Source organism: Anomalospiza imberbis, chromosome 3 (genome assembly GCF_031753505.1).
Source record: "Anomalospiza imberbis isolate Cuckoo-Finch-1a 21T00152 chromosome 3, ASM3175350v1, whole genome shotgun sequence".
Classification (NCBI taxonomy): Eukaryota; Metazoa; Chordata; class Aves; order Passeriformes; family Viduidae; genus Anomalospiza; species Anomalospiza imberbis.
Window position 1 is genome coordinate 34,572,056 of NC_089683.1, and position 24,183 is coordinate 34,596,238.

The window sequence follows — 24,183 nt, forward strand, 5'->3', positions numbered from 1 at the left end:
TTTCTGGAGATCCCTAAGTAACCTGAAATGAGAGAATTTGATACCATCCTGGCACACAGTGGATTTTGCCTATATGGCAAAGCTGATTAAGCAGAGTGGGTGGGGTTTTTAGTTGGTTTGGGTTTGAAGATCTGACACTAACTGCTTTAAAAAAATGATTCTGAACTTTTGAATTTTCTGAGCATCAATACATGCAAATTTTATTTTTAAAAAACTGCTAAACTCTTTCCCAAAAATCCCTAAACCCTGCCACTATTGTGCATACTTACAGGTTTTCTTTCAACTTTTATTTTGAACTTTATGAACTCAAATTGCAAACCATACATCATCTTAACATCAGCTTTCAAACCCCATTATTGCAAAGAAAGAGTTACTTGTGCCTTGAAATGAAGCAGAAAGGAAATTCATAAGCTCGTGGCTGCGCTTTCCCTGTTCTCTTTCAGCACGAGTGGCTGTGGCCCAGAGCAGCTCCCTCAATCTGTTTGCTAACAGAGATGCGGAGCTGGAGCAGCGCGCCATGCTCCTCAAGAGACTCGCCTTCGCCATTTTTAGCAGCGAGATAGACCAGTACCAGAAATACCTGCCAGACATACAAGGTCAGTAAATATGTATTGTTCCCTGGACTTCTTCCTGTTAGCTGTGGAATTCTGGTGTGACAGAGTAACAGCAGGTTAAATTTTTAACCTGCAAGATCAGTCTGGGATACTGCTTCCATAGCTGAAACAGTGTTTCTGCAGCTTTTGGTTAAAATGTTTTCAGTCTTAAATAACTACAAGATATAAAGATTTTGTGATTGCCAGTTTACTTTTATCCAGATAATTTCACTGATCAGTCATCTTATCCCTTGATCGATATCCTTGGATACCTGCACAATATGTATTGACATGAACATCTGAGGTACAAAAACCTATCAATTAGGGATAAATAGAAAAAGTGACCTTGACATTTTGAATTCTTGACTTCTTTTGCTGGTGACAAACAGAAAACAGACTTTTGCTGGTCTCTTCTTCTATATGGAAAATCAGTTGCCATCATATACCAAGTTGCAAATCAACTTTTTTGTTTCATTTGTTCTGGAATCTATATTTTGTAAAATTATTTGGTTTGTTGGTTAGGGGTTTCTTTGTTTTTTTTTTTTTTTTTTTTAAATTTCCAGTCAAGTCAGTAGCTGAGATTACTATGTTCATGGAACCAGGTGATTTTACTGGTCTGAACTACAACATGCATGTGTATTGGTTTAACTGAAAAATTTCTTTGTGTCTGCCTCTGTATATATTGAAACCCTAGAGGTGATCATAATCCAATAAAATGCTATCATCCCTTTGTAGTTTCTCAAGTACTATGAGGGTGCAGTGTTTTAATAACACTAATACATCCAGGTTGTTCAGGCTGGTTTTGTATTGTTTGGAATCTGTTAACTCCTCTTGTTGTAATGGGTGAAACTCTGCATAACATCAGCAAAGTTCCCAGATGCACTATTGCATTGATATAGAGAACTAACCCAAAATAGGCAACTGCACTCTTTAGAGGTTTCTCTGTTTTGTTCCTTCTTTGGTGAAGTGGTTATTTCTTTATGTTGACAGAATAAAACCAGTAAAGTACTGGGACAGTAACATGGCAAATGCTTAAAGTTAACATTGAAAGAAAAGGCAGGAAGGAGAAGATTCTCATTGGAATTATTCTGAACTGAGGGATCCTTCTTGGCTTTTTGTTTCAGAAAGGCTGGTAGAAAGTCTTCGGTTGCCACAGGTGCCCACTCTTCATTCCCAAGTGTTCCTGTTTTTCAGAGTATTACTTTTAAGAATGTCTCCACAGCACCTTACCTCACTTTGGCCAACCATGATCACTGAACTGGTGAGTTGCAGGTGTCATTATTTAGAAGATTGGTGCACATATGAGACACAACCTCATTCCTCCTCAAGATTTTTAAGAAATTATCTTCTAGAGATTGTACAAATAAATGTGCAATGGCCACAAATTGAAAGCTGACTTATTTTCATAGTCCTGATGTCTGTTTTTTGTGATGAAATTGAGTATCTGTTAGCTTACACTGTTTCAGCTGTTCAGCTGTCTCCTGAATTAAATTTGCATTTGCCCTCATTCTTCCCTACTGAATCCTACTTCACTTTCTGCTTATCTATGTGTACCCTCTCCACCATTCCCACTCCTGCTCTTTTTTTTCTGTTTCCATTTCTACTTTCCTGGTCATTCTTCTTCCAGCAATGGGGATGAGAATCCATGTATAGGAGTCGGAATCCATGTTTCATTGGCAGTTGATGGTCATTCAGGTCACACTGTGGCTAAATTTTGTGACTAGATTTATACAAGGCTTGGCTCAGATTTCTTCTTTCTCATTTTACTCTTCAGAACAAAACAGTAAAAATATCTGTTTCCAGAGTTTCTATCTGCAGAATCTCCTGTGTTGGCTGTTTGACACACTCTTTTGGGTTTCAGCTTTGGCAGTGGGAATGGAAGGGAGTGGTTGGTGCATGCTGTGATCCATTCAGCCTGCTAGTCAAGGAGTTCCCAAGGGACTGAATAACAGAGGGAGCAAACCAGAATCATTGTTGTGATTAATTATTTTTTTAATCTTCAGGTGCCTAACGTAGCCCTTGAATAACCTCAGATCCAAGCAATAGAAGGAGGAAAGCTATATAAAATATTTTAAAGTGTGTTTTTTTAGCGATAGATGTATTTAATTTTAAGCCTGTCAATAGTATAAATACTAGAAAACCCATTCTACTCAGTGTGGTCTTCTGATCCTTGTGCTGTCCCCTGGCCTTTAAACAAGTTACCACAGTCTTGGAACTACTTTCAGTTAGGAGGACTGTGGTGCTTCTGGCAATTCACATCTGAGCCTGACCTGCTCCATTAAACAATCCTTTATTCTCATTTTGTTTAGGTCTTGCTCTCTTTCTAGGTAGTGGAGGGGATTAGCCTTTGAGAGCTTTCCTGGCCATAAAAGAGACAGTTCCTTGTAGTCTTTGTATTATTCAGGTTATATATAAGGGATGAAAGAGCTTTAAGGTGCCAGTGTCCACTTATGCAGGAAGGAAAATAAAACTCCGAACTATTTGTCTAAGGCTTATTATTCACTTTCCTGAGTTACAGTCCATTAAAAATGGTATTGAAATGTAGCATTTGATCTTCAGGTGCAAGTGTTTTTACTGATGGAACAGGAGCTCACTGCTGATGAAGACATTTCCAGGTAAATATATGAACTTCTTGCTTGTTTAACTTATAAAAGTCCCTTGGTATGCTGATGGGGAGTGGAGTCATTCTTTAAATTAATTTGTCTTAGAGCTGTTGATCTCAAATGAGAAGGACAAGTAAAGGCTAGTTCAGTCTGACTGGGGTACCAGGGACAGACTGTTCAGGACAAAACAAAAGAAATTCTGCTGTCAGATTGATCATAAATCACTAAGGGAAATTATAAGATACAAGTGTCTGAGTTCTTACAATATCTGCCTGACTAAAATGCACTGCTGGTGTAATTAAATTATGTATGGCATGACTTACGCCTTTTCTGTGTCATACACTTATTCTAAATAAGACTGATGCACTTTTTTCTTGTCTAAATAAAAGCATAGTTCCTTCTTGTATTAGGTAAGTAAAGTAGATAATTTTTCTTGTTTTATTATCTATTTTTTTTCTCATCTGTTTTCTATACAGTGTGATCCAATTTCAGTCAATTCTAGCAGCAGAGGTAGATTTCTCAAATGAGCCACAGTTATTTGCCCAAGTTTTGCTCACTTTTTTCCTATGTTTTTTTGTTTTGTTTTGTTTTTTGGAGAGCTTTTGCCTCAAATAAAGTAATTTTACCATGACTGACAATTTTAAACTTCCTCATAATTTGAATATCCGGGAATAAGATACAGTGCAACACATTCATTATACATTGACATTTTATCACATATATATATGCATGCTTACAGAACTGCACTCATGGCACAGACTTGTGTTTGGATTCAATTTATAAATTCACGATAATGCTGGTAAATAAAGCATTGTGTGTTTGTAAAGGCAAGTGAGAAAAACAAAGTTTTCAATGTGGCAGAAGGTTGTTATGACTCTCTTCCCTGCTCTAATATATTTTAGAACTTCTGGCCCATCTGTTGCTGGTTTGGAGACGACTTATACAGGCGGCAATGGTTTTTCCACATCCTACAACAGCCAGAGGTGGTTGAACCTGTATTTGTCTGCTTGCAAATTTCTGGACTTGGCTCTAGCTTTACCATCTGAAAACCTGCCTCAATTTCAGATGTGAGTAGAAAACATTGTCATTTAAGTTTTTGGATTTTTTCCATGCCTCTTGGTAAAATTCTAGTGTATAAAAGTGTTTGCTTTTCTGTTTCCCTTCTTTCTTTGGACTTGAGCCAGGGCAGCAGCCCACAGTTCATTCCCTCACAATATCTGAGTGACCTCCAGGGCAAATGATGCTGTATATCAAATTAGTTCAAGCTGGTTTGATTTAGCCTGTGGCAAGAGATTTGCCACACTTGAGAGATCATTAGTACTAGTGATTTATTCAAGTATTTTTTTTTAAGTACTTAGTTGCAGTAATGCCTAAGAACTCAAAATACACCCACCCATCTCAGTGAGTAATGCATGAGATCAGAGGACTGCATGTCATCTCAGCATGACTTGCTTAAATTATTCTTGCACAGTCTGTCTGGAAGATGTGGCAACAAACCTTCATAGAAAGGAGATCCCATAGGTTTTTATTGGTAAGTAGTGGGCATATGTCCAAGCTGCTTCCTCAGTGCCTCTGCAATCCTGTTTCATTAAAAAAAAAATGAATGCAAAACAATTGGCATTTGCTGGAGATCCTGGGAATGAGAGGCCACAAAGGATAAAAGAAAGTATCATGCCTCTTCCTTTACACTGCACACTGGTGACTTTGTGAGGGCTGCTGCCCTGGCACAGCTCTGTAGACATTTGGTCACCCCTAATTATCCTGCAGTTTAAAAGAGACTCATGTGGATTGGAGACTGGAAGGATTTGTGCACACTGTGTCAGATTGTGCCCTGTAGTATTTCTAAATCTATTGTTGAAGGTTTTTTCATTTATTTTTTATTCTGAGGGTTTACTTGGGTTTATTTTCTTCTCTATCTTTCTCTGATACTTCACCACATTTCCTCATCCACTCATATTTTTGATTGCTCAGAAGAGCCTGCATGTTCAGTATGGATAACATCTGCCTGTGTTATCTCATGGCAGGTATCGTTGGGCTTTTATTCCAGAAGCATCAGATGATTCAGGCTTGGAAGTACGAAGACAAGGAACACATCAGAGGGAATTCAAGCCCTATGTGGTGCGTCTGGCAAAGCTGCTGAGAAAAAAAGCAAAGGTATGCTGCTTTTTTCTTTTGCTTTTCACTGAAATGTTTCATGTACAGTAACACACAGCAGTGTTTGGGTTTGACTGTTTTAATTTTTTTTAACAATGAAGAATGGAAAGGATTTTTTCTGGTGTAGGAGATTCCAGCTGGAGGAATCTCAAGTCGACATCAGGTAAAAAACACATGTAAGTATAGAAAACAAACAAATCAAACAAAAAAACCAAGGCCCAAACCAAACAAAAAAAAACTCAAAATAAATCAAATAGACAACAGAAAAATTTATAACCTGCTATGGTCAAAATTATTATGATCACTGACTTGGGACTTCTAAATTAAAAGTATTATTTAAATAAAAAATAAAATATGCTCCATTATCTGATATATTTTATCATAAAATCACTTTCAGATAGCCAGTCATATATGTAGATACTAGTCTGACTACCTACTTTTTGAAGTAGAAAACCAGTTTTGTTAATAACAGTCAAAAATTTAAAAAACTGTTGCATTCTTAAACATGACAGAGCTAAGAGTGTTGAGACTGAGCAGAGCCTGGGACTGTGATGACCAGCAAACGGCAGAGATCAGTAGAAACGGTTTTGGGGAAATCTTGGCTGCACACGTAGAGGGGAACAGAATGAGGGTTGTCATTATGTTGGTGCATAGGACTTATTAAAACCCCAGTTTGTGGGGTTGGAGGCCTGATCTGCTGATGAAGCCAATGGAAGCTGGCCAAGCCCTGTCCCAGGGAGATCCCTTCTGCTGCCACAAAGGAAGAACTGTCAGATATTTTTGTTGCTCCTGCTGTGAGGACAGAGCCCCCCTGGACAGGCAGTTCACTGGGAAATGTTGATGGGTGAGCCAGGGAAGCAGGGAGGAAGTGCAAAGCCATATGGCAGAAAGTTTTGAAGTTTTATTCTCAGGTTTCTCTCTGTATAGATGGCTTTGTCAGGTCTGTAACGGTGGCAGCTTGCTGTAGCTACTGCATTTACAGTCTCTAATGTCTCCAGTGAGTACAGGAACTGCTGTTGAGATACAAGTGGCTACATTAAATTTAGGGATAACTTAGTTGCAGGCAGATCTAACTATTGAAGCAAGGCTCACAATTATGGGATAAAACTGGTGTCTGAAGCATACCTGCATTTTACATTTTATCATTTTTGAACCATGAAGATGAGACTCAATTTCTCTTCTTGCATGTATAAAGGAGTAATGAGTTTTAACTGCCTGCTCCTCTGGCATGGCCTCTAACCCTGGTGTTCAATGTAGTTATCTGTTAGAAAGTTTTCACACTCCAAGTAATCTCTGTGCATGAATTTATTCATCATGTGTGATTTATAAATGTACATGCTGCTGGTAAGTACTGTATGCTGAGATAGATGCCTGAAGTCAGGACTCCCACAGTATGCTTCAAGAATTCAGAAAACTTCTTGGAATTTCTGGAACCCCTTAGTCATGGCAGCAGTTGCACACTGAACCATAGGTAGGTGTATGACAATGAGATAAACATGAGATAATGAATATTGACTTCAGGCCATTTCCTCTTTATACAGAGGAGAATACTATTACGTATAGCTGTGGGGTTTTCTTAGAAAATAACTACAAAAAATGGAGTGGATCCTTATTTTCCTTCAGGGCATTCTGACTCATGTTTAGATTAAAGTAGTATGGTGTTGCTCAAGCTCTGTTATCTGAGGGAAGCATGCCTAAAAACCTCCTTTGGCAGTGCTGGAAATAAACAGAGTCACAAACTGGCAGTGCTGGTTTTCTCTAGTAGTGTCTTGGCCATTCTAGCTTCAGTCTGCCATTTCTGGACCACAGACTTGTCAGGGTGGGTGATTTTTCTAGCTGAAGCACAGCACCCAACCAAGCAACTGCAAGGCCTTCACGGCAGAGTATTTTTTTATATGAAATGCAGTCTGAAAGTTCTCCTCTTTCCTTCCACAGGACAAACAGGAGGACTTTAAGACGGTGGTTTTGGAGGGAATGGAGATGGCCAAGCATCAGGTGAGGGTGGCCTTTGATGCTTGAGTTGTGAAACAAGCTTGCCATAATAATACCATCACCTCAAGGCCCCTGGGCACTATTTAGCATTCAGTAAGAACTAAAAGAGATCAGATTTTTATTGAACGAAGCTGAGAGAATTTTGAGGTACAAAACCCCTTATTTTTATAGATAACTTTAATTTTAAAAAACAAAAAGTTTATAAGTTAGTTTCCTGTACAAAATAGATTACAAAAAAGCTGATGTTAGTTCTAAGAAGAATTATGATTGCAAATCATTATAAAATTAAATCGTAGAATAATTTTTGTCAAACTGCATGTGTGAAACACACAATCCCTGGTTGGTCTCCATCAAATTAACTGTCATTTTAAGCATCTATGGAATTAGTGGTGTTTGCTTAGCCAATACTGCCATGAGGAAATGGCTTGGACAGGTTGTATTTCATTGCTCAGAGTTGGCATTTGCACATGCACCCCATTTGGTTGGCTGCTGTGTGACACTGACACTTGCTGCATGCTGGGGGCACATCCTGTCACCATGGGTAATGCTAAGCATTGTACAGAAACAGTATGGAAGAAACTTCTGTGAATACAATGATGCGTTTTTTAAGGAGAAACTCTTAAAATTAGTAGCTTCATCTAAAGAAGGAGGCATCAACAACTCCTTTTGTGTTGGAAATTGAGTCTTCCCTTTGCTGTGGTTTGGTGTGAGCCTTTCATTTCAGAAGATTTGTAAAGCTCAAATAGTGGTCCCCTGTGGCAGGGAGCCATGCGACCGGATATATTCATACCGAATTGAAATCTAATTGGGGTTTGCAAAATGGATGCCCTGTAGGCTTCTCAATTGCAGGACAGTTGCTTCATTTAAAGGGCAAAACTTGTATTTGTTTAAGTATCATGTCTTGAAAAAAATCTATTTGCTCAAAGGCTGTGTAATCAGTGATCCTTACCTTATGTTCTGCTCCCGCTGCTGTCCTTTCCCCTTCATTCTTTTTCATTACCAAGTGGAGCCCCTGCCTCAGCCACAGGCGCTACCAGGGCAGTGGGACAGGGGTGGATCCACAGGTGGCTCTTCTTCGTGAGGCCTTTTGTACTTCTTCTCTCCTTCCTTGCAGAATAAAATCCAGTACTGCTGGAATTCTACTTCATGGTAGAAGCTCTCTGTACTGGTTTGTCAGTAACAATACAAACAAGGTGTTTCTGGTGGTGATAGTACCTTAGTGTCTAGATTTGAGTATGGTTTTTGACTCAGAGATAAGGGAAATGGGGAAGAGCAGCATAAGAACCTGGATGCTGGTGCTCAGGTACTTCAGTATGCAGATATTTAAGGCAGCCCTAAGCAGGGTTACAGCAGTGTGCTGCTGCTGGTGGGCATCTGGTGTGTGACTGCTGCCTTTGCTTGTGGGGTTCTTGAAATTCTTTCCTTTGACATTCCCCCCATGAAGTGGAAGTAAAATAAAAACTGAGTTCTTCTGAGAATACACAATGAGTAACTGAGCCATTTTCCTTTGAAAAAAACTTAAGTGTTTCTCAGAATGTCCATGTGTGTAATTTGTGATACTAAAAATAGCACTGCTTTTTGCCCTTCCCAAAAACTCTGAACTCAAGCTACAAAGTGAAAATGCTTTGTATCTATTTTAACCTCCTCTGGGGTTTATCATCACTGATGGCAGTATCAGCTGGTGAAGTGTGTGTCACCAGAGAGGAGCCTGCTTTGGAAAGCAGCTGAAGCAGCTCACACCTTCCAGCTGTCACCAGCTTGGGCCATTTGTGTTGCCCACAGGGTGCTGCCTGGGAGCAGCTCCACGGGGCTGCATGGTAGGGGCTGCCTTGCTTTGGGACAGCCCTAGGCTGAGGTGTTGGACTCGAATGCCCAGTGTGACTCTTCCATTAGCATCAGCTGACTGCCACCTGTACACTCTCAGCCACTGCCTCTGCAGGGCATGGTGAGGGGGAGCAGAGGATCTGCTTTAGAAGCTCCACTTCAGCATTGGTGTGTTTTGTGGATAGGACAAATGTTTTTGGACTTTGGAAAAGTACTATATTATACATTAGTCTTTTGTTTTCACCTGTGCTTTTCCTGTTTTGTCCTTTATTATTTCCCATTTCTCTGTATTTGCAGAAAAACCCAGAGGAGGATGGCTCAGGGAAAACACTAAGCTGGGAGCCAGGTCACTTGCTTTTAACCATCTACACCGTTCGCAGCATTGAGCAGCTCTTGCCTTTCTTCAATGTACTCAGCCAAGTTTTTAACAGCAAAGTCACAAGCAGATGTGTTGGACACTCAGGGAGCCCTGTCCTTTACCCCAACTGTTTTCCAAGTAAGGACATAAAAATGGAGAACCTCAAGACCTTCTCCAGCAAAGCAAGACAGAAGATAGAAGAAATGGTTGAGAAGGATTTTCTGGAAGGCGTCATAAAATCATGAACCAAACTGGTACTCTCAGCCTATATGTAGTGTAACTATCTAAATGAAACACTGTATCTTTCCCAGTTGTATAGTATTCTTTTCTTATTTTGTATGTAAGGAAATACTTAATGTTGTATTTAAGTTAAATATTTGTAAATAAGAGAAGTTCTGAATGTGGCCTGAATCAAGTTTAAATATTGGTGGCTCATATTGATTATGGTGCCTACTATTTACAGTAAATGTTCTGTTGTCTTGAGTTCTGTCAAAAAAAAAAGAAAAAAATACAAGGTGCACATTTTTTCAATTTGTTTCCAGTTTATTTTTGTCTGTTTTTTTTAAAGATCTATTGGAACTTGTGCTTATTTAATAACCTGTAAAATGCTATTATGGCAGGAGTTAATACAGGATTACAATGAACTGTTTGTCAGAGGTAGACACCCTGAACCAAAGTATGCCAAGGAGGATACTGGTGTGTTTAAAACATTGCATCCTGTTGGCCCAGCCTCTTCATGGTGCTGGGGAGCAGTTAAGGCCACAGAAGACAAACTTGTCTCCATCCCTTCCCTCTCAAGTATGATTGTAAATACAATTACTGCAAACCACTTTCTAAATCGTGTCATAAAATGAAGATAATATTGCAATAATAGATTATTATTTGCAAATATTCTTTTTTAATTCTATTGTTTCCCCCTCAAAATGAGGTGAACTGAATCTGAAGACTAGTGACAGCCTCTGTGTTACACTGTTTGCCCACAGATGATTGGGCTGCTGGGATAAGGTGGGGATGACGATCCTGCAGCAGCCACTGTGAGCACAGTCACAGCAGAGCTCCAGTCATGTAGCCATGGCCAGTGCTCTGAGGGTGTGGGTGCTGGATTTCAGGCACAATGTGACAATGAACTCAGCTAGGGCAGGGAGGGGCAGAATCCCTTCTGGACATGGCCATGGCTTGTCAAGAAGTTAGATGAACTCGGGGAGGGGAACATTCAACAGCAAGAGCATCTCATTAAGAGGTAAGTTGCTAAAGGAGGTTAAGAATAAGCAGAGTGATATTCCACTCAGTTCTGATCAATCCTTGTTACTCCCAGGAAGGGTTGGCTCTGTGCCCAGCAGCACATGGTAAAAAATGTGATATTAAAAGATAAGGGAAACTGTGTGCTTTAACTGCCATTCATTATATAGGCTGTGGTGGTGCTCCTTTTCCACCAGCAAGGTGGAAAACAGCCAGGCTCACTTCATGGGCGAGTGCATCTGCATTCTCCTGTGGAATGTTGGAAAAGTTAGTTATGCTGCTGCCAGCATTAGAAGAATAGAGCAAATACATGATATTAAGGCAAGCATTTTCCTGGAAATGGTGTGTTCCCTGTATTGCTCCACCAGCCACTGCCATCATGCTGGCAGTGAGAAGCATGTAGGAGCATGTGAAGTGGGGAGAGCAAGACCACTGCTTTTGCTGTCACCTTTAAGTTCAGATCTGGACTAACTTAACAGCAGCCAGAATTTTTTTTCTATTTTGCCTCTTACGAAATTGTGTAGTTAAGGACTACTTTGGTAACTTTCTTCTTAACCCTGAGCTCTCAGAAGGCTGCTTGTCTTTTCAAAATCATCTGGTGTTAAATCAGCCTTTATAAACATTTATATTTTTGTTTTGAAGATAAACATTGAGAACATTAAACATTACTTTTCTAAATAAAAGAAAATCCAAAGTGACTTTTTGTGATCACAGTCTTTTTTCCAAATGTAGCATTTGTTAAGCATGATTAAATGACAAGTATGGAAGCAGACTTCCTTCATCACCCCCTGCTAGGCAGAAGATTGTTTAATGTGAACAAACCCACTCACAAATGAGTCAAGCTCTGACCTGTGTGTCTGCTTCAGCATAGATTCTGACGACGTCCTCTGTTCCCGATGGACGGACAAACGCCCGGGACAGTTTGTACTTCTTTACAAGGGCATCAATTTTCTCCTGTAGGCCCGGGGGCGTCAGTGCTCGCCTTTCTGCATCTGTTGTGTCAATAACGCGCCTGTCTGCGACCTGCGGCATCAGAAACGGGGTAAGACAGAAATTCAGGGTTGGCTATGTTGTGCTGCCTGGAGAGGAGTAAGGACTACCCAAACACTTGGGGTCCCCAGGATCTCTGCAGCATCTATTAACCAAGTCTTGAGAGGCGTCAGCTGCTCAGTTTAAAAAAAGGGTCAGTTCTGAACATGCCATCCTGGTCAGCTTGAAGTGGAGCTACAGTTTCTCCCAGTGGATCAGAAATTGTTTCCTGCAGTTCAAATAGAGCCCAGAGCTTTCTTACTGTGTCTAACAGAATGCTGCCACATGGCACCTTCTGCTCGAGCTCTTTGTCTGAATGTTGGAAAGGATACAGAAGCAAGAGCTTGAACATTCAAGTTATACAAAGTGGCAGAGCAACAAAAATCCAGCTGTCCAGCAGGCAGAGGCCTTAGAAAAAACAAGATTTTTCTAATCTGAAAGTTGAAATTTCTTCTTAAGTTTAAATTTGAAGAGTCTGGTTTTTCCTTTTAATACAGTTGGCTATTATTTCCTCTTTTTTAAGTAATATTTCTATTTTAGTCCAAGTGAGATTCTTGTCCCCCCTCTCTGGGTTTTTTCCCCAGCTTCTTTGGCCTGTTTCTGCCCTTTCATGGTCCGTTTCAGCTTTAAAATAAAGCTTGTCAAAATATGTGCAGGCAAAAGATGCTGTGAGCAGGGCCCCCAGAGGCTGCTGTGGCCTGAGCCAGCGTGGCTGGTAACTCACCTGGACCTTCAGCAGCCGATTGGGAAGGTCGGTGTAGAGGGCATCCCACTGCTGCACAGTCAGACCCTTCAGAGCCAGGATTGCTTCAATAACCAGCATGTCCGAGACAGCATCGCCAACAGTCTGCCAACAGGGAGGGGAAAACACTGCAGCAGTGAAGACAGGCAGGCAGGACTTCACCAGGAAGCTTCCAGCAATCCCCAGCAGCCTGGCAGGAGCTCACAAACAGGCTAACCCTGCCAGCACCGTGGTTCAGTACTCAGTTTTTACCTGATTAATCAGGTCAATCATGTTTTCAAGCATCTTTGCTGCTTCTCTTTTTTCATTATCTTTCTCCTGTTTTACCAGCTGTCGTATTTTAGTTTCAGCAGCTTTACTAAACAGTACCTAGAAGAAAAAGATAAGAGGTTGTCAAGATGAAACTAGGATATATGCAGTAGTGAGGACAAAACTTTTACCATCTAAGCCCAAATAGCCACCATTAATGATTGTTACCATGAATTCCCATTCCTCCATGAAGCACAGAGAAGCTGGTGGCAATGCTATGATAAAGAAGGTGTAAACAAGTCTATTTTCAAACAAGGAGAAAAAGTCTTGTTTATAAAACTAAGCACAGAGTGAAAAGACCTCCTTCTCCAGGTAATTTAACTAAAATTTTGGACATAGTGGCTGATCCTATGGATTACATGCTCATACTTACTGTGCCATGTCCGTTTGCCTCAAAATAAACACCCACATCAAACTCCTGGGCCTTGTGGTGCAAGTGTTTCACTCCTGTTTTGACACAGTGCACAGGTACCTGCAGCCCAAGGGTGTGCAGAGAAGGACAACAAGGTTATAGACTCTCCTCAGCAGGCTGGAACTGAGCCCCAGCCTAGAAGGAATGTTACAAACTAACCCATGTTTCATGGCCACTGAGGCCCAGAGCTAAAATGCTCCAATATTTCTGTAGACACAATTTAAAAATATTTCATTTATTCCTGTGTAAATAAAGGCTAATTAAAGAAACTCCAAACTAGAAAAAATCAAATTTAGTTTATAGCTTCAGGGAACAAACTAGATTCACATACCAACAGAAATAATACTTTCTCTCAATTCCTGATCATTTAGCTTGCTGTAGAAAATCAGCGTCAAACTATCAAGGAGGCTTTACTGACTTACTTGGCTGCAAAGCTATGAAGTCCTCAGTTTGTTTAAGTACCAAGGGATTTCATTAAACATTTTTTTAAATTAATAAAAGCTGACTAGAACTTCCTAAGCTCTGGTCTCTTGCATCTCCTTTGCCACCAAGAATTTAGTCACTACTGGAGTATTTTTTTGATTGATTTTAATTTTCCTAGCAATCACATTAAAGTAGCATGTAGTTTTCAAATAAAAAAAATGTAAACTAGCTAGAAAAAACATGGAGAATACCTTCAGTGTTTCCTGGAGGTAGCGTGTCGAATTCCCATTGGCATATGCTGTTTGTACCACTGCCATCTTGAAGTCCTGTTTTACCTGAGCAAACCAATAAGCCAAGTTTTACTGTCCAATAGGCACACAGCCAAACAAAATGGGTAAATGGAAAGATAATCAGAACTTTTAAAAGTACAATTAAAACTCCTGGGTACTAGAGGGAGAGAGGCACCAGCTCACTGAGAACTTCTGTATGTTTAAAACAACATGAATTCTGTTCAAGTATTTGTATATCCCATATTGATTTTTCTTGGGTCTGGCTGAAGCAGCTCTTCAGGCTTAGACTTTTTAAACCCCTTTTTTGCCACAGCAGTGAGGTACAGGACTGATCTCTTTTTAAAGCTGGTTCACATTAGGTAGATGTAGAGAAACCACATACCAAGCAACTTCCTTAGACTATTGTATACTTAAAAAATTAGAATGCCAGCATTCATTTCATATGTTAAGAGTTACCTTGGCAAGAAGTTCTTTTAGGAAGATACTAATTAAAGTTGCTATTTTATCTCCATCGATCAGATGAAAATGGCCAGCTGTGTCCTTATAATAATAAACAATTCTATCTGCATCACCATCAAATGAGCAGCATCTCTCATTGGGTTTCATATCCAGCCCTAGTGCACACAGTTACAAATGCAAGTTAAAGACAGGAAAAGAAACAAAACCAGGTAATTTATTTCAGTGAGTGATTAGGAAAACACATTTTCTTTTCTGAGCACAAGTCTGCATACAAATGACTCAGGCACAGTTAAAGCCAGGACCCAGACAGGAGGCACAAGCATCCATCCCCAGCAGGCCCTGCCACTGTGCTGCTCCCAGCACTGCATTTCTCTAGTACACAGCCAACGTGGAAAGGGGAAGCAACACCGTACCTCGGTGTTCAGGTCTGGCCAGCAGCTGCAGTGAGAGGGCAGCTGTCCAATGGAGAACTCAGTTTAGCCTCAAATAATCTCATATCCAAACCAGCCTGCTCCCCAGTTCAGGGATTTTCTTTTATACAGTTCTCAGGAAAATGAAATAAATTCCTCACTGGTTTATGTCAATGAGTCAGCCTGCTGGCACCGAGCTGTTAATTAACCCAGCCCTTCTGCAGGAACCCGGAAAAGTGTTTCTTCATAATACAAAGGGGAGTAAAATAAATAACACTAAACCAGTCCTGGCTGATCTTTGGACTCTGCCAGCTTAGCATTCAGAGGAGACTGTCAAACATATTCCAGCCAGTCAGAGAGATGCTGTGCTCCTCCAAGCAGTTCAGACTAACACAGAGATGTGCCAAACCTGGCCATGTTATTCCCTCTTTCCATTGCACAAGGAGAACCATTCATGCAGTCACTTAGTAAGAAACAGGGAGCTCCACTTACCCAAGGATGCGGACCCTTGCCAGACCCTGCAGAGGAGGTAAAGCAACATAAAATTACTGACTACTTACCTCCAGGTGGTTTCTGGTGAACTTTCACAAAATCTGCACCACATAAGTGATTGAGTTTCTCCTTGGTTCCATCATTATATATGTGAATTAGCACCTCTTGTGGAAAGTAGGGCTTCATTTCTGATAGTTTCAGGGCTCCTATTCCATTGGCACAGTCAATCTTCAGGTGCCTCTGACACTCTCCAGAGCAGTGAGACTTAGTGCAAGGGAAGAAGGGGCAAAGCGAACTGTTACCCTAGAGAAACCATACCTAGAGCATGCTGAATTAGAAACTTCAGGCCCAAACAGGCTAACAAACAGAAGAGATTAATTCTGTACATTTGCATGAAGAAGACAATACCTACTATTCACCTGTTTTATCAGTTCCATAAAAGCTTTGGACAGTTTTTCATAATAACCTTCCAGTGTTGCTTTCCCATATTGCCCTTGGGTGTTTTGACAGCAGACCATGTAGTGGAGCTGTGGTGTTGTCACCAGACCATAATCTAGTGTGAAATAAAATGAACAATATTCAGAATAGAATTGCAAATTAATTGTTGCTTAAAAGTTTTACAGTAAACAGACAAATGCAGTACAGGAAACACCTATGAAATTTTTTAAGTTGTCTTATAAAAACATAACCCTCCCCTGCTCTGCCTTGCATTAAAGCCACCCTGAAATAAAATTGTTACAAGCAAGGATGGAAATGTGTCTGGGCTGTTGCCTTAGGGCTGCATAAAGAAGTCACATTTACATAAAAATACTTGAAATGAGATTATAATTGCAGAAGTGTAACCTACCATGGTACTGACCACCTAGAACCTGGATACCATCTATAACTGACTGGGACAGCTTCTCGCTGCTTGGCCTGGAAAACAACAAGTACATCTGATAACCCTGGCAAAGGCATTTATCTATGGACTTGGGAAGGAAGCACATGCAGAAGACTCTACGAACTCCCTGCCACAAGATTTAGACTCACTGTGAAGAAATCCAAACCTTTCTCTGTTGTAGGCAATTCCCAATAAAGTTTGAAGCCAACACCCGCAGGGACTGCAAACGCATGTAAAGTGCTGGACACAGGTGGACACTACACAGTACCCACACAATTCCCCTGAAGACAGCACTGGTACTTCCATAAGAGCAGGACATATCTACAGCCTTTTGTCATTACCTGGTGTCTCTACCAATAAAAACCGAGGCATCTTTGTGCAGGTTCACTGCTGCTTTTTGGCAGATCTCAGTTATCACCTTCTGTAATTCTTGCTCCTCTGCATTTGCTAGTTGTGTGGCATACTCTTCCCAGGAAGGGTGCAGCATTTCTCCAAGAGGATCAACCAGCTTTACACCATTGTCTTCCTTAGCAGAAAAACAAAAGAACAAAAAATAGCAAGTCTAAAAGTGGGGAACTAATAAAACCTCTTTGAAGACAGACAACACACGGTTCAGTCACATTGCTTCTTTAAAAGTGCAGAACTTCTGGGATGCAGTAGCTTAGCTGTTTATTTAAACCTCCACCAGGCCCTAAAGAAGCACTATAACAAGCATATTGAGCAACCAACTCTTTCTCCCTTATAATTTTGGTATGAAATTATTTCGACATTAAAATTACATAAGAGGAGATTCTAATAGCCTTCAGTGATCTACAGCAGCAAAAGTCTAAATGCCTGATTTGTAATTGCTGCATTTTCATGTTTATTTTTAAATCTTACAGATTTTACTCAAAGGTTCTTCTCTTCTCAAGGCGCTCCTAGCTTCCCAACATTAGAAAGTTACATTGCAAGCTGAAACGTTTCCTGTGTTACACCATTTCCACATGAGAAAAAAATCCTGCTTCTGTGTACAGGAGAAAAATAACTTCAGATAGACCAGAGGTCGTATTTACAGGGAGCAGACTGAATGCTTTAAGCAGGTCCAAATGTCTTCAGGATCTGGTTTCTCACTGCTATGATGAGCTTTGATTCCGACAAACCGATCACATCTTTCCACCCTTCTACCAAAACACTTCCCATCATTCCATCGCACTGGTCGCATGTTTCAGGAGGGGGCAGCTCTTACTTCAGGGTTGTGAGACGCCGTAACCATGATGCCAATGGTCGCCGTCACGGCTTTGGACCTGAGGACTGCCAGGAGGCCCATGCGGAACACGACGTGATCCAGCTGCTCGGCCTCGGTGCGGAACCCAGCGGTGCCATACTGCAGGCTCAGCCCGGCAGGCTTGGGGTGCAAGGCCGAGAACTTCCTAAGGGCTTCAGAATCCATCTCTAGGGAAGGAAGCGAGGCAGATGGGAGTGAGAGGAGACAAGTCGCTGTGACCAGCTTCACGCTCTGGAGCCTGCGGGCGCCCTAAAGCGCTGCCATCAATCCCTCGGCGGGACCGCAGCGGGCACCAGCACCAGGGAAGGAGTCCCTGCTCCCTGGAGAGCACCGGATAAACAGCGTGATCAGATATAAGCAGATCACGCAGGGACGAGGCGAGGAGAGCCAGGATTCCCGGTCGGCTGGATCCAGGGATCCGAACGAGTTCCCGTGGAGCTCCCCGTTTCTCACCGTGACATCAGCCGCCCAGAGCGTTCGGCCGCGGCTCCACACACTGATTTCCGAGCCCTAAAGCAGCGTGTCCTACCTCCCCAAGCGCTTGCAGGGAAGCCCCCAGCGGTGTCCCCGGGATGTTGCCCCCGGCGGCGGCTCCGTGCGCACCGGCACCCGGGCACCAGGCCGGGCGGGCGGGGCCAGCCGGACACGCGCCCCCTGCACGGCTGCTTCCCTCGGAACCCCCGGCGATGGCGCGTGGACGCCCCGGCTGGGACGGGACGGGACGGGACGGGATATGTGGGCTGGGCTGGGCTGGGCTGGGCTGGGACAGGACAGGATGGGTGGGATGGGTGGGATGGGTGGGGCGCGATCCCGCCGGAGCCGCCGCCGCCGCGCGCCGCGCACGGAGCCGGCGCGGCCCCGCCCACTCGCGGCGGGACCGACCAATGGCTGGCGGGAGGGCGGGGCATCTCCCGCCGCGTGGCACTGGGGCCACGCCCCCGCCCGGAGCCGCGGCCGCGCAGGCGCCGCCCCGCCCATCCCGCGAGCGGCCCGGGGAACGGCCGGGAATGGCGGCAGCGGGAGCGCCCGGCCGGGCCGGGCCGGGCCGGGCCGGGCCGGGCTCGCTGTGACACCCAGCCTCGCACAGCTTCACTGACAGCACGCTCGGATTACAAAGTTGCCCCCTCAGTGCGCTGCTTTTGGCTGGGGCGGGGTTAATTTTCTTCCCAGTGGCTGGTACAGGGCTGCGTTTTGGATTCGTGCTGAGCACAGTGATGACGATGTGGAGATGTTTTAGTTATTGCTGGGCAGGGCTTACACAGAGCCAAGACCTTTTCTGAATGTTGTGCAGCCAGGCTGGTGGAGAGGCTGAGGGAGCTTGGGAGGAGACACAGCCGGGACAGGTGACCCCAGCTGAGCAAAGGGACATTCCAGACCATGGAACATCATGCTCGGTATATAAGGCAGGGGAAGAAGGAGGAAGGGGAGGACGTTCGCAGTGATGGATTTGTCTTCCCAAGTCACCGTGAGGTGTGATGGGGCCCTGCTCTCCTGGGGATAGCTGAGCACCCGCCGGCCCACGGGAAGCAGTGAATTCATCCCTTGCTTTGCTTGTGTGCATGGCTTCTGCTTTCCCTATGGAACTGTCTTTACTTCAGCCCGTGTATTTTCTGCCTTTTACCCTTCCGATTCTCCCCGATCCCTCGGGTGGGGAGGCGGCTGTGTGGGGCTGGCCGGCCGGGGCTGAACCACGACACCCACCAACACCAGGTGTATCTGCTGATAAACAACATAGATAGTGCATCTCTGCCCGCGCACATTAACGCAGGACTCCACTCGTGCTCTTCTCCATCCCTGAGCCCGGCTGGGCCCGCAAGGCTCCGCCTCAGCACCCCTGCCTGTGCGGGCTGCGAGGGCCCGGCTGCTGAGCGCTCTGTCAGCCGTGTTTGACAAAATCCCGCCCTTAAAGAATCGTGGGGCTTCCCTGGGGTGCTGAACCTCACCGTGTGCCAAACCGCGGGGTTTGACTCCAGTCCTCTCGTTCCAGGCGTGCGTGGAGGGCAGTGCAATGGCTGTCACGGTGAAAGAATGCCTGGAGCTCCAGCTGCTGGAAGTGGAAATGCTCCTTTCGATGTTTCCCAAAAGAGGAGAATTCAGTCTGGGTGCGGATGCCGTGCCCAGCATCCAGCGCTACCTGAAGAATGCAGACGGAGCCCTGCCCCCGCAGCTGGAATATCGAATCGCTGTCGAAGTAGGGGAGGCGAAGGTGAGAGCTGCCAAGGAGGCTTGTTCATGAGTGATGTCGTCTTTACTCCTTCTGCACACACTTGAAAAGGCTGCCCGGAAAAAAGGGGGCAAAAAAGCCACCGCATTTTTGTTTGCTCTTTCAAAAGTCAAGAGCAACAGAAAATCTCGGCTGCTGCTAACATCTGTGTTAGAAATGCAATAATGTAAAAATATCCCCAATGGCAGAAGTTTTATGAGCCACGTAGGGAGGGCTTGTGTAGGAGTAGTGGGTTTTTTTCCATAGCAGATTGTCAAGGAACTTGGAAAGATAATTAGTCATTTCACGATTCACATCTCTCTACAGGACTATCATATGATTGTACACTGTAGTGAGTACCCCTAATAGTCTACCGGAGCTTGAAGTACTGAGGACACATAAATCTTTTCCTGCTCTTGGACTAGAGGCAGGGTTCAGCTGCCAAAGAACTGTAGTGCTCCGTTTGAAGGCACTGTAGGAATAATCAAGAGAGATTCAACAGCCCAACGTTCATAAGAGATCAGATAAGATAATCTTCTGGTCTCCCTGACCTGAAATGTACATAAATCTTTTCATCCCCTATAATCCTGATTCCTCTTTACAGTGAATATTTGCTTAAAATAATGGTAACACACAGAATCATAGAATGGTTTGGGTTGGGAGCAACCTTAAAGACAAGTATTTCTAACACTCCTGCCATGTGTCTCTATATACAGTAGGTACAATCACAAACACCATTCCATGTAACTCTTGGCCTTTTATCCAGCAGCTGGGCTGAGTTCATTACTCATGTGCATTTGGTAAGGGATGAGATTCTCAAAAGCCCTTGACTCAGTTCATTGCTGTAGCAACACTGAGCTAGAAATATCCCTCGAGGGTAACTGTGTACCTTCTCCCAAGCCGTAGCATTAGTTCTGTGAACAGCACAAAAGCTGCCTGGATAACTTGGGAAGCGTTGTGAAAGTGACAGCATGATGGAACACAAGAAAAGGAACAGACAAAATAATGGGCTATTGGGACAAAAGGGAAGTGGAAATAGTTCCAGTTAGTAGGTGCTGCAATCTTGATTACATCTCCTCATAATCTGCCTCTGACAGGGAAAAGAATCTAGCGTGTCTTCAGTAGCTGCAGAATTAATTTTCTCTGTGTGTGTGTGTCTTCTGTTTTTAAGGTAAGGGTGGAATTGCAGGTTCTCCTTCCTCATATGTACCCTCAGGTGGCTCCTCAGCTTTTTGCCAGATCAGATGCTCTGCACAGACAGCAACAGTTGCAGCTCAATACTCGTCTGGTGTCTCACATCAGCACTCTGGATTCAGGAGATCTGTGTGTATGTGAGGCTGTGCAGTGGGTGAAGGACAACACCCTGCCTTTCTTGGAAAACTGTAAGGCCTCGTCTGAGTGTGCTTCTAAAGAAGTCAGGGTTAAGGAAATGCTGCAGCGCATGTGGATCTACAGCCATCACATATACAGGCAGGAACTGAGGAAAAAGATTTTTGACTGTGCAAAGAAATTAAATCTGACTGGCTTCTGCCTGACTGGGAAACCTGGTGTCATCTGTGTGGAGGGACTCCGAGAAAACTGTGAAGAGTTCTGGCATGTTATTAGATATCCCAACTGGAAGCATATTTCATGCAAGCATGTGGAGAATATAGAAACGGAGGGAAGCATTGATAATCTTCGTCTCTTTCACAGTTTTGAAGACCTGCAGTTTCAGGCACATGGTGATTATGGCCTGAGGAATGACTATCACATGGATCTTGGTCAGTTTCTAGAATTCCTGAAACAGCATCAAAGTAGACACATTTTTCAGATTTTATTTGGTGTTGAAGGCAAACTTTCAGACAATTGAGAGAAACTGTTTATGAAGAGTTCTAATTCTGGAGAGGTGCTGCTAACATTGAAATATTTTGTCTTACAGCTATTGTGAAAAGGGAAACTTTTAACATCTGAGATTAATGGTTCAAACAGTTAATATTAGCTTTTGTGCTGAACTGCCACGTATTTTTGAGATGTGTTCACTGATTTTCTAAGTATCTAATACTGGCATTTGTCTCTGTAAGCCATGCCTCAAAGCATTTGCAAGGTGATGAACATTCCAGAGTGTGTTAGGAATTACACACTTCTTTCTCCTCTTCTGTACTGTGCGGTGCGAATTTCTTCTCATCTCATCTAAACCTACTCTCTTTCAGTTTAAAACATTCCCCCCTTGTGCTGTCACTACATGCACTTTTAAAAAAGTCCCTTTCCAGCCTTCTTGTAGGCTCCCTTTAGGTACTGGAAAGTGCTATAAGGTCTTGCCAAAGCCTTCTTTTCTCGTGGCTGAAAAATCACAATTCTCTCAGCCAGTTGTCATAGGAGAGATGCTCCAGCCCTCTGATACTTTTTTGTGGCCCTGCTCTGGACTTGCTCCAGTAGGTCTGTGTTCCTTTTATGTTTGTGTCCAAGAACTGCATGCAATGGTCCGTTTGGGGTCTCCCAAAAGTGGAGTAGAGGGGGAGAATCACCTCCCTCAGCCTGCTGGTCATGCTGTTTTTGATGCAGCCTAGGATACAGTGGGCTTTCTTGGTTTCAAGTGCACATCACTGGCTCACGTTGAGCTTCGTGTCTACCAGTACCAAGTCACTCTCCTCAATCCATTCAATCCAATGCTCTCAATCCATTCTCCACCCAGTCTGTGTTTGTGCTTGGAATCGCCCCGACCCAGAGGCAGGACCTTGCATTCAGCCTTGAACACCATGAGGCCTGCACAGACCCACTTCTCCAGGTCTCTCTCGATAACATCCCTTCCCTCCAGTGCTCTGACTGCTCCATGTAGCTTGGTGCCATCAGCAAACCTGCTGGGGGTGCAGATGGTCCCACTGCGTGTGTCACTGACAGCAATGTTAATACCAACCCCTGAGGAATGTCACTCCCACTGATTGCCACTTGGACATCAAGCCATTGATGAAGAGTCCAGCTCTTTGCAACCAACCATTCTTACCCCCATCCATCAAATCCATGTCTCTTCAATTAAGGATGTCATGAGGCAAAGTGTCTGTCTGGTTATGTTAGTAACAATTTTTCATCTGTTCAATTTGTGGCATTTTATGTTTACACTGTTAGGCCAAACACCTTGGAAATGAAAATGGGTCAGATGAGATAAAGTTTAGTCTTCCCCCCTGCATTACATAAGGAAATACATGTAAAATACAGAAAATAGGAAAAAGCCCATATATATATATATATATATTTAATATTATATAAAAATACAAATAATTTGAAGAATCCTTTCTATGTCAAATTAGTGTGGAGAGAAATTTCCGGCAGGTTGTAAGAGACAATGCTGTTAATTGTTCATTAGGCAGCATTTTCTGCAGGGAAGTGTGCTGAGTGTGGATGTGGATGGTGAGTGTTCCAGTTCGTAATGCACGATCGTATTTAAATATGTATAATATAATGTGTATAAATATAATATGTAGTTGAAGAACACTACTGAAAAGTCCTCTTGAAGGACCACCAGCCCACCACCTCCCACCGAGGCCTGAGTGCCTTCATGTGAAAAGGGGTACTAAGCAATAAAAGCAGACTCAGTGCTGAGCTACACAACTCCAACACCCTGGCACTCAACAGCAGCTGTTTAAAGACTGTGTTTCAGCACACTTAGCTGATGATAACATAAATAACAGATATTATTTTATTTCAAATTAAATACAAGGAAGTGTTTTAATACCATTCTCACAACAGCAATACATTGAAATGCAGAGGATGGCATTGAAATGCAGTGTTTCTGGTTGCTCAGAATATGATTAATGTCTTTTTCTTCACTGTGGTAGGTGTACTCTGTTGTGTGATCATAACTTCTGCCAAAAGCACAGTCAGGTCAAAATGTTGGCACGTTCCCATGAGGCAGGGAGGGAGAAAGTGCCTCTCTTTCTGAATTTGGAACCTGTAATCTGCAGCTGTGACTGAGCTGAGGGGCTAGCCAAATAAAATTAGCATTCAGTTTTCTAGAGAAAATCTCTCTAGTACAGATTAGAGAGAAACAGAAATGTTCAAGTAACCTTTTTTTTCCAGAACCATCCAGAAAATATATTACATTTTACTTGGAGTGGTAATTGTTTAACAACTAATAATTCCTCAAAGTTTATTCCTGGCATTTTGATACTTCCTTTTTGTCAAGAACATGGAGTTTAAGAAATTAGGCCAAACATTTGCAATGGATCAGAACAGTGGTTATCTTGGTGGGGGAATGAAATCCTTGATCTTATACAGGACATTACCTTAGCTAATGTTAAACGTTAGTATTGTTAAATGTTATTGTTAGTAAAGTTAAAATGTTCTGATTAGATGTGAACAAAACATTCTGCAGGTTTGGTTCTTTTAGAAAATTTTCATTTCATTACTCCACACAAAAGTGACCAGTAAGCATTTTCTCTGGAATAAAATAGTCTAACCTTATGGTTGTTTAAAGTTTTTCTTTTTTATAATAGGTTCAAAATGATGCAAATTACACTGTGACTGTAAAGGA

General features: G+C 42.9%; 3 protein-coding genes across 13 annotated transcripts in view; 2 read left to right on the forward strand and 1 right to left on the reverse strand.

The window, feature by feature from the left end:
* Window positions 1-11,459, forward strand: part of DOP1A (DOP1 leucine zipper like protein A) — a 62,219-nt gene extending 50,760 nt beyond the window's left edge. For 6 of the 10 annotated variants that reach the window (XM_068183953.1, XM_068183956.1, XM_068183955.1 and 3 more), the window contains 7 exons: window positions 444-596; window positions 1,718-1,854; window positions 3,153-3,208; window positions 4,099-4,263; window positions 5,221-5,350; window positions 7,286-7,345; window positions 9,464-11,459. In XM_068183953.1, the coding sequence (XP_068040054.1) occupies window positions 444-596; window positions 1,718-1,854; window positions 3,153-3,208; window positions 4,099-4,263; window positions 5,221-5,350; window positions 7,286-7,345; window positions 9,464-9,769 (1,007 nt within the window). In that variant the 3' untranslated portion in view covers window positions 9,770-11,459. Of the gene's footprint in view, window positions 1-443; window positions 597-1,717; window positions 1,855-3,152; window positions 3,209-4,098; window positions 4,264-5,220; window positions 5,351-7,285; window positions 7,346-9,463 lie in introns of those variants that run through there. The other 4 variants (XM_068183957.1, XM_068183961.1, XM_068183960.1 and 1 more) reach the window with 2 other exon arrangements.
* PGM3 (phosphoglucomutase 3) lies at window positions 10,047-17,638 on the reverse strand. Its single transcript, XM_068183965.1, has 12 exons — window positions 17,435-17,638; window positions 16,551-16,735; window positions 16,177-16,244; window positions 15,749-15,882; window positions 15,398-15,593; window positions 14,425-14,582; window positions 13,930-14,013; window positions 13,217-13,315; window positions 12,787-12,903; window positions 12,517-12,639; window positions 11,613-11,786; window positions 10,047-11,012 (listed from the first exon to the last, which is right to left on the reverse strand). Exons 1-12 carry the CDS (start codon window positions 17,636-17,638, stop codon window positions 10,926-10,928), a joined length of 1,629 nt encoding a protein of 542 aa, XP_068040066.1. The 3' UTR covers window positions 10,047-10,925.
* An 861-nt stretch (window positions 17,639-18,499) lies between these two features.
* On the forward strand, window positions 18,500-24,138 carry RWDD2A (RWD domain containing 2A). 2 transcript variants are annotated; one of them, XM_068183971.1, is made up of 3 exons: window positions 18,500-18,649; window positions 19,461-19,679; window positions 20,848-24,138. In XM_068183971.1, exons 2-3 carry the CDS (start codon window positions 19,482-19,484, stop codon window positions 21,523-21,525), a joined length of 876 nt encoding a protein of 291 aa, XP_068040072.1. In that variant the 5' UTR covers window positions 18,500-18,649; window positions 19,461-19,481; the 3' UTR covers window positions 21,526-24,138. The 2 variants fall into 2 exon arrangements, with proteins under 2 accessions (XP_068040072.1, XP_068040071.1); XM_068183970.1 differs by lacking the exon at window positions 18,500-18,649 and adding an exon at window positions 18,708-18,867.
* Window positions 24,139-24,183: the final 45 nt, after the last annotated feature.

What these genes read in the sequence shown, in the direction of transcription:
- RWDD2A (XM_068183970.1), top strand. Translation starts at nt 18,754, where the DNA reads ATGTTGTGCAGCCAGGCTGGTGGAGAGGCTGAGGGAGCTTGGGAGGAG. An exon ending in ACCATGGAACATCATGCTCG is followed by an intron (nt 18,868 to 19,460) that starts GTATATAAGGCA and finishes CTCTCGTTCCAG; the next exon opens with GCGTGCGTGGAGGGCAGTGC. An exon ending in TCGAAGTAGGGGAGGCGAAG is followed by an intron (nt 19,680 to 20,847) that starts GTGAGAGCTGCC and finishes TCTGTTTTTAAG; the next exon opens with GTAAGGGTGGAATTGCAGGT.
- PGM3 (XM_068183965.1), bottom strand. Translation starts at nt 17,638, where the DNA reads ATGGATTCTGAAGCCCTTAGGAAGTTCTCGGCCTTGCACCCCAAGCCT. An exon ending in CGGCGTCTCACAACCCTGAA is followed by an intron (nt 16,736 to 17,434) that starts GTAAGAGCTGCC and finishes TTTTCTGCTAAG; the next exon opens with GAAGACAATGGTGTAAAGCT. An exon ending in TCTAGGTGGTCAGTACCATG is followed by an intron (nt 15,883 to 16,176) that starts GTAGGTTACACT and finishes ATTTCACACTAG; the next exon opens with ATTATGGTCTGGTGACAACA.